This window comes from Hemitrygon akajei, unplaced genomic scaffold, assembly GCF_048418815.1.
Source record: "Hemitrygon akajei unplaced genomic scaffold, sHemAka1.3 Scf000108, whole genome shotgun sequence".
Classification (NCBI taxonomy): domain Eukaryota; kingdom Metazoa; phylum Chordata; class Chondrichthyes; order Myliobatiformes; family Dasyatidae; genus Hemitrygon; species Hemitrygon akajei.
The window spans coordinates 886,258-902,215 of NW_027331994.1; the positions used below are offsets into that span (position 1 = coordinate 886,258).

The 15,958-nt window shown below is 41.6% G+C and overlaps 2 protein-coding genes and 1 long non-coding RNA gene across 4 annotated transcripts in view; 1 reads left to right on the plus strand and 2 right to left on the minus strand.

Moving 5' to 3' along the window:
* The window catches only part of LOC140723308 (uncharacterized), a 119,882-nt gene that overhangs the window by 51,751 nt on the left and 52,173 nt on the right, over window positions 1–15,958 (plus strand). The window lies entirely within an intron of this gene.
* LOC140723309 (uncharacterized) overlaps window positions 1–15,958 on the minus strand; it is a 415,600-nt gene that overhangs the window by 6,316 nt on the left and 393,326 nt on the right. The window lies entirely within an intron of this gene.
* Window positions 5,629–11,814, minus strand: LOC140723295 (uncharacterized). Its single transcript, XM_073037892.1, has 2 exons — window positions 11,753–11,814; window positions 5,629–9,093 (listed from the first exon to the last, which is right to left on the minus strand). Exon 2 carries the CDS (start codon window positions 8,712–8,714, stop codon window positions 7,257–7,259), a length of 1,458 nt encoding a protein of 485 aa, XP_072893993.1. The 5' UTR covers window positions 8,715–9,093; window positions 11,753–11,814; the 3' UTR covers window positions 5,629–7,256.

Below are 15,958 nucleotides of genomic sequence, written 5' to 3' on the forward strand. Positions count from 1 at the left end.
TGAGCAGCAGCAATAATTGCAGAGTTCAGCACCGACAGTCACTCTCGAAATTGCATTCAGCAACGTTGATGGACAAATATCCAGCATGCAGCTTATTGAAACTTTCTCCCCTGTGTGAACCCGGTAGTGTGTCACAAGTGTAACACGCTGTAAGGTTTCACTGCTGAAGTAGCGGCCTCTCTGTAATGTTTCGCTGCTGAGGTAATGGTATCTCTGTAGCAGCAATGTTTAGGTTACGACTAGAGGAAATAGGGTTTTCCAGTGTGGGGCTGTGCAATGACAGAAATATTCTTCTTTGTGAGTCTGGAAGAGAGATTTTCACGGTTTTTTGCTGGCGAGACATGAGAAGACATGAATGGAGAGAGCGGCCCTTTTTCTTTTTTTCATTTTCTTTACTAACCCTATAGTCAAAGTCAGAATTATAGAGCTCAATCGTTTAATTGCATATTGTGTATCGTTTGTAATTTCAGGGTACTGATCTGTAACATGGGACACATCACACAGCATCCACCCAAATGAGATTTCTGAAGTTTGGCCGGGCTGGGAGCTATCAGCCCGTATATTAAACTGCCAGCTGAAGTGAAAGTTACGTAAGGTTAGATGACTGAGTGGATCGCTTCCCTCATTCACAGCAGATAAACAACCTCTCCACAGTGTGAACTCAATGATGCACCTTTGGTTGATTTGGCTGTGAAAATCTCCTCCTAAAGTCTGCGCAGGTGATCAGTCTCTACCCAGTGTGAACTCGCTGGTGTCTCTGTAGTTGAGATGACCAAGTGAATCCCTTCCCACACACTGAAGCCTGAATTATTCTTCTCCGTCGAGGCTACGCCGTAGGCTCTACGTAGCCGCGTACCCGACGCTGCACCCTAGGCTGTACCGTATGCCGTAGCCTAACGCGTACATTCCTAAAAATGTAACTACGCGTCGCAGCGACGCAGACGACAAGAACTGTGATTGGTCCAGCTGGTAGCAGCCAATTTCCTTTTCTTTTTCAATCTTTTTATTAAGTTTCAAATTTAATAAGCATAGCAATAATAGTAATGATATAAAGAGATCGGGATTACATTAATAACGGTTAACATGTAAAAACACCAATTCCAAATGACAAATATAGTTTAACCTCCCAATCTCATAGCAACTAACCATGAAAAAGATATTCTATAAGGGGAAAACACCCTATACCAGAAAAAAAAACACTAAACTAAATAAAAACAAATAGACAAAAATTGGGCTGTCATATCACAATGGCTGAAATTATTATTTGTCATTAACTCCGCTCCTCTATACATGAACAAAACCTTATTACACAAGATTCGGAAAGGGTCAACTTACATCATATGAAAATATTGAATAAATGGTCTCCGAGTCTCTTCAAATTTAACCGAAGGATCCACAGTACCACTCGTTTTTTTTTTCCAAGTTTAGACATGCTAAGGCTTCGGAAAACCTTTACAATGTAGCAGGGGGATTGGAATCTTTCAAGTAAAATGGGTCTTCTGGCTATTAATGTAACAAATGCAATTAGACGACAAGCTGATGAGGATAGTTGACTACAGTCTATCACTGGTAGTCCAAATATTGCAATAATAGGATGTGGTTGTAAATCAATACGCAGAACTACTGAGATAATATCAAATATATATTTCCAATATTATTTTTAGAAGAGGACAAGACCAGAACATACGTTTCAATGAAGCTACCTCAGAATTACCTCTATCACAGACAGGATTTATATGGCAGTAAAAATGAGCTAACTTACCAGTGGTCATAGGAGCCCTATGAACCACCTTAAATTGTATGAATGCATGTCTGACACAAACTGAGGAAGGAATTTTCTAGTTGAAGAATTTTCTCGCATTTCTGTATAGGTAAAGGTATCTGAAGTTCTCTTTCCCACCCATTCTTAATTTTATCAGAAGTATCTAAGCATATTTTCATAATTAAATCATAACTAAATGATAATAAACTCTTCCAATACGGATTTGAACTTTTTTTTTCCGTAACATCAATTTGATGTGATATCGGAACAGAATGTAAAATAACATTCAAAAAGTTTCTAATCTGTAAATATCTGAAAAAGTGTGATCTAGGCAAATTATATTTATTAGAAAACTGTTCAAAAGACATAAAACAATCATCCATAAATAAGTCACGAAAGCATAATTTTCCGTTTTCCATAAAAGAAAAGCTTGATCAATTTAAATGGTTGAAAGAAAAAAAATAGATATAATAGAACTTGACAGTATATATTTATTCAGTCCAAAAATTTACAAAATTGAAACCATATTCCTATTGTACGTTTAATTATTGGATTTACCATTTGTTTATTCAATTTAGTAAGTGCAAAGGGGAGAAAAGCCCCTAAAATAAAAGGCAATGAAAACACCTGTACAGTCTCACGCTCGAGGTTCATCCATCCTGGACACGGAGTTTCATCCAACTCTTGTGTCCAAAACGTTAAATATCGAATATTAATTGCCCAATAATAAAATCTAGGATCCGCCTTCCTTTTTTGACTTCTGTAAATATTTCTTCCTTAGGCAGGAATTTCTATTCTGCCTTATATATGAAGAAATTTTAGTATCAATAATATCAAAAAGAAAGATTTAGGGATAAAAATTGATATTGCATAAAATAGATACAGAAATTTAGGTAAAATAATCATCTTAATAGCATTAATGTAACCAATCAAGGGTAAGGACAATGGGGACTATTTAGTAAACAATTGTTTAACATGATCAATTAAGGGTCAACATTAACTTTAAATAAATCGTTGAGCTTCTTAGTAATTTTAACACCCAAATAAATAAAATAATCAGCAACCAATCGAAATGATGACTGTCTATACATTGAGACTTGCATATTTAATGAGAAAGCACACTTTTATTAAGATTCAGTTTATAGGTAGAAAAACTACTAAACTGAGCAAGTCGTGTTATTACTGCAGGAATGGATTCCTCTGAATTAGAAATATATAGTGACAGGTCATCTGCATATAGCGATACTTCATGTGTCCCATTCCCATGAGTAACACCAAATATGTTGGGTGAATCACGAATAGCGATGCCAAGGGCTCCAGGCCAATATCTGATGTAAGGGGCTCAAAGGACAGCCTTGTCTAGTACCTTGGAAAAGCCTAAAGAAAGGGGATCTCTGATTATTAGTGAAACAGACGCCAAAGGTATATGATATATCAATTGGATCCAAAATATAAATTTTGGGCTAAAATTAGATTTATCAAGTATAGTAAAAAAAAAAATTCCCATTCAAGTGTATCAAATGCCTTCTCGGTGTCGAGCAAGATAACACATTTTGGAGTCTTAGATAAAGTTGTGTATACAATGTTCATTAACCTCCAAACATTAAAATGTGAATAATGATTTTTAATAAATCCTGTCTGATCCTCAGAGACAATTTGTGGCAATATCTTCTTCAATCTAATTGCTAATATTTTAGAAAGGATTTTAGATTCCGCATTCAACAAAGATAGAGGTCTGTATGATGCACATTCAGTGAGATCTTTATCATTTTTAGGAATTAAAGAAATAGATGCTTCATAAAAGGATTGTGGTAATTTACCTATAAATAATCTTTAACATTTTTACCTCACCAGGAGAAAGTAAATCAGAAAAAGATTTGAAAAATTCAGCAGTATACCATCCAAACCAGGTGCTTCACCAGAATTCATTGAATAAATTGCTTACTTCCTCTTCAGTAATGTGTCTGACTAATACTAAACGTTCATTAACTGATAATTTCAGAATATTGAATTTCTTTTAAAATTCATACATTATGGTAGAATCATCAGGAAATTCTGATTTGTATAAATTGGTATAAAATTCTTGAAAAGATTTGTTATATTCACCATGGTCAACCGTCAAAATACCTTCCCGTTTGCAAACCCCATTAATCTGAAGTTTCGCCAAATCACTTTTAATTGGTTACCTAATAATTTTCCCGATTTATTACCATATTTATAAAATTGACTCTTAGTTTTAAGTAACTGATTTTCAATCGGGGATGTTAATAACAAATGATGTTGCATCTGAAGTTCAATTCTCTCTTTATAAAGACTTAAAATGGGAGCAAAAGAATATTTTCTATCAATTTCTGTAATATTATTAACCAATGTACATATTTCATTAAGAATTTGTTTTTTCAATTCAGCAGAGTATGAGATAATTTGCCCTTGGATATATGTTTTAAAGGTATCGTATAATATCCCACTGAAAATTTCTTCCATTGAGTTAGTTGAAAAGAAAAAGGCAATCTGTTCTTTAATGAAATTAACAAAACTTATGCCCTGAAGTAAAATAGAGTTGAACCACCACTCATCATAGGATTCAGACAACAATTAAAATCTCCACCCATTATTACCATATATTCATTTAAATTGAGAAAAAATACAAAAAAGTGCTTAAAGAATTCAGGATAGTCAGTATTTAGTGCATAAATATTAACCAAAACTAATTTATCGTTATAAAGTTAACCAGTGACTAATAGAGATCTACCATATGGGTCTGAAATTGTATTGTAGTGAACAAATGAGTTCCAGGAGTCTAGAAAAAAGAAACACCTTTCTCCTTAGTCAATGAGTGAAACTGTTGGCCTTTCCAATACCTAAAGACGTGCTGATTATCCTCCTTCCTCACATGAGCCTCCTGTGCAAAGATAATCTGAGCATTCAGTCTATGAAAAACTCTAAAAATCTTCTTCCATTTAATTGGATGATTCAAATCATTCGTATTCCATGAAACAAAATTAATAATGCCAAAATAATTAATGATATCAATTTTCCTTAAATAAACAATGTAGTATGTAAAGGGTTAACCATATCGCATAGGAAACTCACGAATCAGGAAGAGGGAAAGTTTAAAGAGGAACCGGAAGTTATGACAATACAGACATTTTTGTAGCTTCAATTCAGCCCAAAAGAAAAATACTAGACTAAAAATAGCCCTATCCCCCACCCACAAAGTCCAAAAACCTGGCCAATAGACAGCCAGAGAACTATCTAAGAACCTCTCTACCCCCATCTCCCCTGAGGGAAAATCTCCAAATTACAAAAAAAAATAAACAAAGCACCCATAGTCAAAAAATTACAAGGAATGTCAAACACATTTCAGAGAAAACAGCCTATTGCAGACCGTTTTAAAAGACAAGGCCTTTAAAAATGACACAAAATACAATCTTAATAATATTTCAAGAAAAAAGAAATAATCAGCAAATCAGAGTCTTAATAATTTTCAAAAGCAAACAATTAAAAATAAAAAAAGTAAAACAATGAAGGTAAAAGAAAGGAACTTTAACATGGAAACATAATAAACTTCTGAACGTCAAAATACAGTATGACTGTAATCAACTCAAGGGCAAAGTTCTAAACTGTCCAAATCTATAAGCTGGTTGTTAACTAATAAACCAGATATACACAGACATAAAGGAATGGTAAATTTCATAGACATCCAAACTCAAATATTGATCTTCAAAACATTAGACATCTGCGTTCAAGCTTAGATCTTCGAGAAATTGTTTTGATTCATCCACACATTTAAACCATTTAAATGATTTATGAGGCAGAGCAACCCTTAGGTGAAAGGGATATAACAAAGTCGGATGAAGATTCCTCTGATACAATTCTGACATCACCATTTTAAAATGCAATCTTTCTTGCATCACCTCAGGACAACATTCTTCAACATAATGAAACTTAAGATTCTCATGCTCAGTAACTTCATTCTGACAAGCAATCTGAATGAAGTGCTCCTTGGTATTCAGATTGTGACATCGAAGAATTACATGACGCGGTTTTAACCCTTTTGATCGTTTTGGTTTCAGCGCCCGATGTGCGCAGTTGAGCGCAGGAAGAGAAGAAGAAACCTCCGAGCCAAAGACCTCCATTGAGAATTGAGAAAAAACTGAGTAAGATCCCGGCTCTCAACGTCCGCACTGAGTCTATTATTCGCAAATGCAGTCTGGCTTTGACTCTCCAAATCAATAATCTTGACTTTATTCTGCTCCAATGTATGAGTGTCGAAGTTCATTTCATTTCCAAAGAATTCCATTTGTGATACAAGTTTGCCAGCTTTGATAATCACTGAAATTTGCCACTGCTGTTTTTCGTTCTTCTTTTCAAGTGTTGCCAATCCACCTTCGCTCTCCTTTAACCATACTTCCAAGGTAGTAAATCTTTCATCAAGTTTTTCATCCAAAAGATTCTAGATAGCCGGTAAAGTAAGTGGAAATTTTTTAGGCTGTTCAAAGACATCTTCTTTATTTCCATTTCCATCACCAGTTTCCTTGCCTTCGGCTAATGCCTTTCTTCCTCTGTAAGCCATTTTAGTCGATTAAAATTCAAATTCAAACATATAAAAGTGTTATAAACACTTTGATAAAGATATTAAAGGGGTGGTAAGTAAATTTAAAATGAACGGAGCAAAGCCGGAAAGCAATTCCATTTAGCGCCTCCAAGAGAGTCTTTTGCCCAATGTAGTCTAACGCGCACATTCCCAAAAATGTACCTATGTGTCGTGGCGACACAGACCGCAAGAACTGTGATTGGTCTACTTGGCAGCAGCCAGTTTCCTCCTGTGCATTTCCTGTTGCTTCGAAGTTGGGAAGTGGACCAAATTGAGGAGAGGGTAAGTGAAGAAGTCAGAAAATATGTCCATTTGCATGACCCTTCGTCGGCACACCATAAAGAATTGAAAATGGCATCAAATTTGTGGAAAGAAATTTCCATAAACATCGGTTTGGTCGTTGTGGAATGCGCAAAGAAATGGAAAAACTTCTCTCTTTTCTGTGCTGCAGTAATTTCAATAAAAGTAACTCTTGTTCAACATCTATTAGCTCCAACTCCAACAAGATGAACTCAGCAGTCGCCATCGTTCCCAACTCCACACGGGTCAATTCAACACAGTAGCATAGAACCCCAACGCCAACTAGCATTTTGGCAGAGCGACGCAGACACACAAACGCACAAGTAGAAATGCTCACAACCGTGTAGTCAACATGCATGGGCTACTGAGTCTGCTATGCCATAGTGCCTACTCAGAGGTATAATTCAGGCTTGAGCAGGTGAATGGCTTCTCCCCAGAGTGAACTCGCTGATGTACCTTCAGTTGGGATGACCGAGTGAATCCCTTCCCACATTCCGAGCAGGTGAAAGGCCGCTCCCCAGTGTGAATTCGCTGATGTACCTTCAGTTGGGATGAGCAGCTGAATCCCTTCCCACAGTCCGAGCAGGTGAACGGCCTCTACCCAGTGTGAACTCGCTGGTGAGCTATTAGGGTGGATGACCGAGTGAATCCCTTCCCACAGACTGAGCAGGTGAACGGCCTCTCCCCAGTGTGAACTCGCTGATGACTCTGTAGGTGGGATGACCGAGTGAATCCCTTCCCACAGTCTGAGCAGGTGAATGGCCTCTCCCCAGTGTGAACTCGCTGATGTATCTTCAGTTGGGATGAGCATGTGAATCCCTTCCCACAGTCTGAGCAGGTGAATGGCCTCGCCCCAGTGTGAACTCGCTGATGTATCTTCAATTGGAATGAGCATGTGAATCCCTTCCCACAGTCTGAGCAGGTGAATGGCCTCTCCCCAGTGTGAACTCGCTGATGTATCTTCAGTTGGGATGAGCATGTGAATCCCTTCCCACAGTCTGAGCAGGTGAACGGCCGCTCCCCAGTGTGAACTCGTTGATGAGCCATTAGGTCAGATGACCGAGTGAATCCCTTCCCACAGTCTGAGCAGGTGAACGGCCTCTCCCCAGTGTGAACTCGCTGGTGAACTATTAGGATGGATGACCGAGTGAATCCCTTCCCACAGACTGAGCAGGTGAACGGCCTCTCCCCAGTGTGAACTCGCTGATGACTCTGTAGGTGGGATGACCGAGTGAATCCCTTCCCACAGTCTGAGCAGGTGAATGGCCTCTCCCCAGTGTGAACTCGCTGATGTATCTTCAGTTGGGATGAGCATGTGAATCCCTTCCCACAGTCTGAGCAGGTGAACGGCCGCTCCCCAGTGTGAACTCGTTGATGTATCTTCAGTTGGAATGAGCATGTGAATCCCTTCCCACAGTCTGAGCAGGTGAACGGCCGCCCCCCAGTGTGAACTCGCTGGTGAGCTATTAGGTTGGATGACTGAGTAAATCCCTTCCCACAGACTGAGCAGGTGAATGGCCTCTCCCCAGTGTGAACTCGCTGATGTATCTTCAGTTGGGATGAGTATGTGAATCCCCTCCCACAGTCTGAGCAGGTGAATGGCCTCTCCCCAGTGTGAACTCGCTGATGTATCTTCAGTTGGGATGGGCATGTGAATCCCTTCCCACAGTCTGAGCAGGTGAACGGCCGCCCCCCAGTGTGAACTCGTTGATGAGCCATTAGGGTGGATGACGTAGTGAATCCCTTCCCACAGTCTGAGCAGGTGAACGGCCTCTGCCCAGTGTGAACTCGCTGGTGAGCTATTAGGTTGGATGACGTAGTGAATCCCTTCCCACAGACTGAGCAGGTGAATGGCCTCTCCCCAGTGTGAACTCGCTGATGTATCTTCAGTTGGGATGAGCATGTGAATCCCCTCCCACAGTCTGAGCAGGTGAATGGCCTCTCCCCAGTGTGAACTCGCTGATGTATCTTCAGTTGGGATGAGCATGTGAATCCCCTCCCACAGTCTGAGCAGGTGAACGGCCGCTCCCCAGTGTGAACTCGTTGATGAGCCATTAGGGTGGATGACTTAGTGAATCCCTTCCCACAGTCTGAGCAGGTGAATGGCCTCTGCCCAGTGTGAACTGACTGGTTTGTCCACAGGAGGAAAGACCGACTGAATCCCTTCTCCCAGTGTGAAATTGCTTATGTCCCTTTAGTTCAAATATCCGTCTGAATTAATTCACACCATCTGAGCAGATGAATGGGAATTGCCTGTTTAAAATGACAGGCGTGCCAGTTGGTCAGATGATAGAGTGAAAACCTCCCCACAGTCTGAGCAGGAAGGATGATCGAGTGAATCCCTTGCTCCACTTCTTAAATATCTGGACAGAGACAGCAAAACTGGCGTGTTGAGTTTTAGATTCCCGTACACAAATTCCCTGTCATTTGTAACCTGTAAAAAGATTAACAAAATGCATCAGTGGCTGCAGGACAACATTTCAGATGAGATCACTTGAGTTGTCAAGCTGGGAACTGAACTGTTACAGTGAGGTTCAACACAAGTTGGAGAGTGAAATCATCATCTAACTGGGCACACTGCTGTTATCTGGAATGACCATCAAACTCTCTGATGTTCTTCCTATCTCTATAAGAGAGGAGCATTTCTGCCATCTCCAATCTGTGTCCTGGCTCAGTTTGGAGAGACATTGATATTATTCCCTGTTCCCACTGAGCTGCATGGGTTCCTGGCCCCACAGTAACTGAAACACTCTCAGTCAAATAGCCAGCAGTGCATTCCACACACCCACCACTCTTTGTGTAAAAGACTTACCCCTGATATCCCCTCGGTATCTATTTCCTTGCACCTTAAAACTCTGCTCCCTCGTGTTAGACATTTCAGCCCTGGGAAAACAAACCTCTGGCTATGAACACGGTCAATGTCCCTCATCATCTTATACACCTAAAAAAGGCTCTAAACATAAACAAGGAAATTATACATTGCTTTGGGAAATTGTTATATGTATACAAGATTATGAGGGCATAGATAGGGTAAATGCAAGCAGCTTTTTTCCACTGAGGTTGGGTGGGATAATAACCAGAGGTCATGGGTAAGTGGGGAATGTGAAAATTAAACGGAAACATTTGGAAAAGGTCTTTACTGAAATGACCGTGAGAGTGTGGAATCAGATGCCAACACAAGTGGTGAATATGAGCTCGGTTTCACCATTTAAAAGAAGTTTGGATGGGAGCCTGGATGGTAGGCGTATGGATTTGTATAAAAAGGGAACAAAGCTTATCGGGAACCAAATTCAACACAACCACAAACTGTTCCTGCTGCTACCATCCAGGACACAGTACCACAGCAAATGGACCAACAGGCTGCGGTACATCATCTTACAGCAGGCCATCAGACTGATTAATTGATTTCTTTGCTTTCTTGACTGTCCTATATACAAACTAATTATTATAAAACAATTTAAATTACACATTGCACATTTAGATGGTAACGTAATGTAAATATTTCTACTCCTCATCTATATGAAGGATGTATATAATAAAGTCAATTAAATTCAATTCACCCTCTCCACTATCTGTTCTGACATTCTGGCTCCCATTCCCCCTACAACTTACTTTAACCACGTAACCACCCCCCCCCCCCCCCCACTACCTCTGGCAAGCCTTACCACTAGGATATTAGTCGCCTCTTGATCTGTTCCCCTAACTAACAAATCCCCTATTAGCACTCTGCCAGGGAATTTCCACAACAGCTTCTAAAGTGGTCTTCCTGTTCCTGTGGGGGATGGCCACTAGAGTTCTCTGTGATGCCTATTTAACCTGATTCCCCTTCCTGACTCTCACCCAGTTTCCTGTGCCCTGCACCTCGGGTGTAATTCACCTCCCTGCATGTCATATCTATCAACACCTCCAACTGCCGGATGATCTGGAATTCACCCATTTCAAGTTGCAGCTCATTGAAGTGCAGGGTTACAAGCTGCAGCTGGATGCACATCTTGTAGGTGAGGGCATCAGGGCCACTGGAGGTCACCCCTCCTTCCCTCCAATATTTCCTCTAATTTGTAATAATCAGTCTGCATATACTGTGCATTTTTTACCCAGTGACAAGATGTGCACAGTGAATTTTATATAGAGAGGTATTCATTTTCACAGCGAGCAAATCACTGTCAATAGGAACTTTGATCTCCTCTGGGATCAATCCAGTTCATCTGCACTCTCACACAACCTATGTAGCAGGCCTGTAACAGGTAATGAAGGATTTTCTCACCAACGTTTTTGCATATTGTCCATATGTGGTTTGCTTGCTAAATTACACTTTAAAAAGTCAGATTTCCAAATATCACTCCACTTCTTCCCACTTGCAAATTTTCCAGCAACTCTTGCAGTACCAAAATGCAAACAGGCATCACTAGTTTCTGTATTCTACATAAATATTCCCCCTGAACCCTCCCCCAATGACTGACAGTGTTGAACTCAGTGATGGCAATGGCAATGAATATGAAGGGAAGGGCAGTAGTCTGTCTCACTGGAGTCTGGCACATTTGTGATGTGAAAGCCACTTGTTGCCCAGGGCAAAGGTGTTTGATATCATTATATGCCCAGAGAGAATGGGTCAAAACATGTTCTCACCGGTAGGAAAGTCCAGAGCAAGAGGAGGTAGAACAAGCAACACACACAAAATGCTGGAGAACTCAGCAGGCCAGGCAGTATCTGTGGAAAAGAGTACTAATTCTGAGTTCCTTCGGCATTTTGTGTGTGTTGCTTGGATTTCCAGCATCTGCAGATTTTCTCTCGGTAGTGATTGGAGGTAGAACAAGGGCGATTTTCTCAAATGGTGATGTAAAAGATTTTGTTCCCTTTCTCCGAGTTCCTAATCCTTGCATTTAGATAGCTGGAGCTCAGCTCTGTCTGAGAGATCCATCCGTTCCCATTCCCTCATCAACCGGAAGCTCCCCGGGGCCCGTGTACGGATCGTGGGGCTGAGAGTGAGGGACGAGAGCAGGACTGTCCCGGGATTGCGGACTACGGTGTCCGGATTTCACAGGAATTGTCCTGAAGTCGGTGTTTAAGATAAAAATACAGAGAAACGTTCTTACCTGCTCCCGATATTTCCAAGGCCTTCAGTGTACTGCGCGCATGCGTGTTACTCGGAGACGTCATCAGCGCTGACGCCTGCGCATTTTATCGGTGCTTCAGCGCTGGAGAATTTTTGAACGCAGCGCCTTATGGGTAATCACGGTGCCATTGAACATTTCTGCAAGCACCGGTTCAATGTCTATCCTCTTTTTTTTCGTGTATATAGATAGATAGATAGATAGATAGATAGATAGATAGATAGATAGATAGATAGATAGATAGATAGATAGATAGATAGATAGATAGATACTTTATTCATCCCCATGGGGAAATTCAACATTTTTTCCAATGTCCCATACACTTATTGTTGCAAAGCTAATTACATACAATACTTAACTATTTAAATACATTGAATGGTAACTTAAGCTCAGTCCTAACCCCGGCACTTTAACATATCTTACTCCTGGCGGTTGAATTGTAAAGCCGAATGGCATTGGGGAGTAGTGATCTCTTCATCCTGTCTGAGGAGCATTGCATCGATAGCAACCTGTCGCTGAAACTGCTTCTCTGTCTCTGGATGGTGCTATGCAGAGGATGTTCAGGGTTTTCCATGATTGTCCGTAGCCTACTCAGCGCCCTTCGCTCTGCTACCGATGTTATACTCTCCAGTTCTGTGCCCACGACAGAGCCCGCCTTCCTTACCAGCTTATTAAGACGTGAGGCGTCCCTCTTCTTAATGCTGCCTCCCCAACACGCCACCACAAAGAAGAGGGCGCTCTCCACAACTGACCTATAGAAAAATCAACAGCTGTTTTAACGCAGAAAGCGGCTCCCATAAACAATATACTCAATATCAAAGTGTATCTAATGCCAAAGTAAAATGCAGGTGTAAAACACAGGAGATTCTGTAGTTGCTGGAAATACAGGGACGCACACATACAACATGCTGTAGGAACTCTGCAGTTCAGGCAGCAACTAAGCATGCGGAGCGGGCTCGGTCTAAACTTTGTCTATTCCTCTCCACATCTACTGCCGGATCGGTTGATTTCCAGCAGTATTTTGCAGAAATTAACCACTTTTTTCTCGGTCTACTAGTTTCCAAATGTTTCTGATCTTTCTTTTGTAGCCATATCCTGCTGGTCTGATTCCTCCTCCGTGTAAACTCTAGACCCCATCTCTCTCTGGAGCCCCAAAGCCTGACTCAGTCTGGCAACTCTTTGGTTTCTGATTCTGCACCATCGAAGATTCACTCGCTAGTCTGCTGTCAGACTTTAGAGGTGCATTGTGTTACGAGACCGCAGGTTCGTTTACTGTGAGTGTCGCTTTAAGTGCCCGAGTGAGGCGGGGCTGTGACGTCAGACACAAGCTACCGCAGCCTGAGGGAGCGGGAGCGGGAGCGGGAGAGGGAGACAAGCTGTTGGAACTTCAGCGTGTGACTGCTATAGGCTGCAACTCTTCCATGCCCAAAAGGTTGGGTTGATCTGATCATCGGCACGCAGTGCACAACGGATGTGTGACTGTCACTTCGTATCATCCATATGTGTGGATTTGCTGGAGTATCCTGTGGTATCACTTTTGTTGGCCCTTACGTGGAATCGGGGTGTTCTGTGGTAACCACTTGAAGACGATATTCCTGTGACTGTCACCTGGTGATATTTCTAAGTGGATTTCGGAACTAATCGACGGATAAGATCTTCGGCGACTGTTATTTCGTTTACCCAGCGTGGAATGTATGTGGAATTCTTCGTAATTGCCTTCTCTCTACATTTTCGTGTGGATTTACAAATCCCTCCTCTCACTCACTTATTCCGTTGGATTACTGAACTTTTCTACTTTACCATCTGAAGACTTTAAGCATTGTTTCCCAAGCTTGATAGTTTGGGAGCTATATATACGCACAACACTGTTAACTTCTGTTTATTTCATTTAATCTTTTATATTTGGAGTAGATACTGTTACGTACCCTGTGACGGGTCAAAGAACCAGCAGAAATAGAAAACACCGTGGAGTCTGGTATTGCTATAAACTAATGCTATTTATTAGTAACTATGCGATACAGCAATATAAATGTTGTAAGACCAGGTCGTGTGGATAGCCAGTGGGTTTTTCCCAGGGCTGAAACGGCTAACACGAGCGAGAATAGGTTTAAGCTGCTTGGAAGTAGGTACAGGGGAGATGTCATTGCTAAGTTTTTTAAGCAAAGAGTGGTGTGTGTGTGGAATGCACTGCCAGCGACGGTGGTAGAGGAGGATACAATAGGGTCTTTTAAGAGACTAATTCTAAGCAGTTTCTGGAGTAAGTTACATGGTCGGCACAACATCGTGGGCCAAAGCGTCTGTAATGTGTTGTAGATTTTTATGATTCTATGGAATTCGAGGGAAATCTCCTATCCCACGGAGTGGTGACTAGTTGCAACCTGTCATCTCAGGGAGAGTGAGAGAGGAACGGCAGGGGTAGATTTTCATATACTGATATGGAACAGAAACATGGGCAGGAACCAGATGGGCCGAGTGGCCTCTCTAGTGTACAATGTCAGAGTGGTAGAGACAGTAAGTACCTGAGACACAGAATTTGATAGAGAACTGATTTATCTTTCACAGATCCACAATATTAAACACCAGTCTAGTTTAAGGCTAACATCAGCAGAACAGACTCCTCCAATGCTCAGTGACCAGGGTTCAGTCCTGGGTGCGATGAGCAGCCGCAAGAACTGCAGAATCTGACAGTAACAGTCCCTCATGAACCTGCAGCTGCCTTCAGTCACCGTGATGGTTAAACATTTAACACGGAGCTGATTTGAACTTCCTCCCTGATGTGAAGTTGCTGGTGTTGCAGCAGCTGGGATGATTGAGTAAAACTCTTTGCTCACTCCGGACAGAAATGTGGCCTCTATTTATTGCGAACTCACCGGAGCATTACATTGCAGCAGTACATTGAGCTGATATACGACAAAACAATAAATGTAACAAAGCATTCTGGCTGCAGAGAAAGTGCAGTGCAGATAGACATATGGTGCAGGGTCACGTCGAGTTACATTGTGAGGCCGAGTCTATTTTATCATTCATTTGGTTTATAACCACAGACAGGAAGCCGTCCTTGAGCCGGGTGGTTCGCGCTTTAAGGCTTTTGTATCTCTTCCCCGATGGGGGAGCGGGTTTGCAGCAACAATGTCCAGGTTGTGAGAATCTTTGAGTACATGGCCTGCTTTTCCGAGGGAGGGGAAGTGTAGGAAGAGTCCATGGAGGGGAGGCTTGTTTCTCTGATGTTCTCTGCTCTCTAAAGTTCTCTGCAGTTCCTTGCAGTCATGGGAAGAGCAGTAGCCATACGAAGGCATGAAGTATCGACAAGACACTCAGAGACCTCGGCCTTCACCCTGCCTTGTGTAGCTGGAAACTGGCCTTCTTGTCAGACCGCCGGCAGGTGTTAAGTGTGGGCTCCCTCACCACTCACTCTCGGACCGTCAGCACACATACCCGACAGGGTCTTCTACTTAGACCCCTCCTTTACTCTCTCTGCACACATGACTGCGTTGCCAGCCACAGCTCTAAACTGCTTATCAGATTTGCTGACGACAGTACACTGATTGGCCTAACCTCAAATAACAATAAGGCAACCTACAGGGAAGAAGTCATTCACCCTGACAAACTGGTGTCAATAAAACAAACTCTCCCGTAATGTAGCAAAAGCAAAGGAGCTGGTTGTGGACTAAAGGAGGAACGGACAGAGGGAAGCCCCAGTTGATATCAATGGATCTGGAGTTGAGAGGGTGTATAGATTTAAGTTAAGTTACATTCAATGATATATATCAACCATCATGTTCAACCTCTGTCCAGCCTGTATCTCACCACCTGAATAATATATATCAAACGTCTTGTTCCACCTCTGTCCAGTCTGTATCCCATCACTTCACTGATGGGGTACAATATCAACCATATCAACCATCTTGTTCAGTCTCTGTCCAGCCTGCATCCCACCATCTCAATGATATGTATCAAATATCTTGATCAACCACTGTCCAGCCTGTGTCCCACCACCTCAGTGATATATATCAACCACCTTGTAGATACTCTGTCCAGTTGTATCCCACCAATTTGTATATCAACAATTTATCTTCTACCGTTGTCTTCATTGTGACGTATTTTGCCTTACTGAGTTATTTCTGAAATCAGTGTTTGTTACCTGGGTCTACCAGAAGATTTATTAAATGAGGCACTAAGTAGTGCAAA

Excerpts from the sequence above, each read along its gene's own strand:
- LOC140723295 (XM_073037892.1), bottom strand. The coding sequence starts at position 8,714 with ATGGCTCATCAACGAGTTCACACTGGGGAGCGGCCGTTCACCTGCTCA.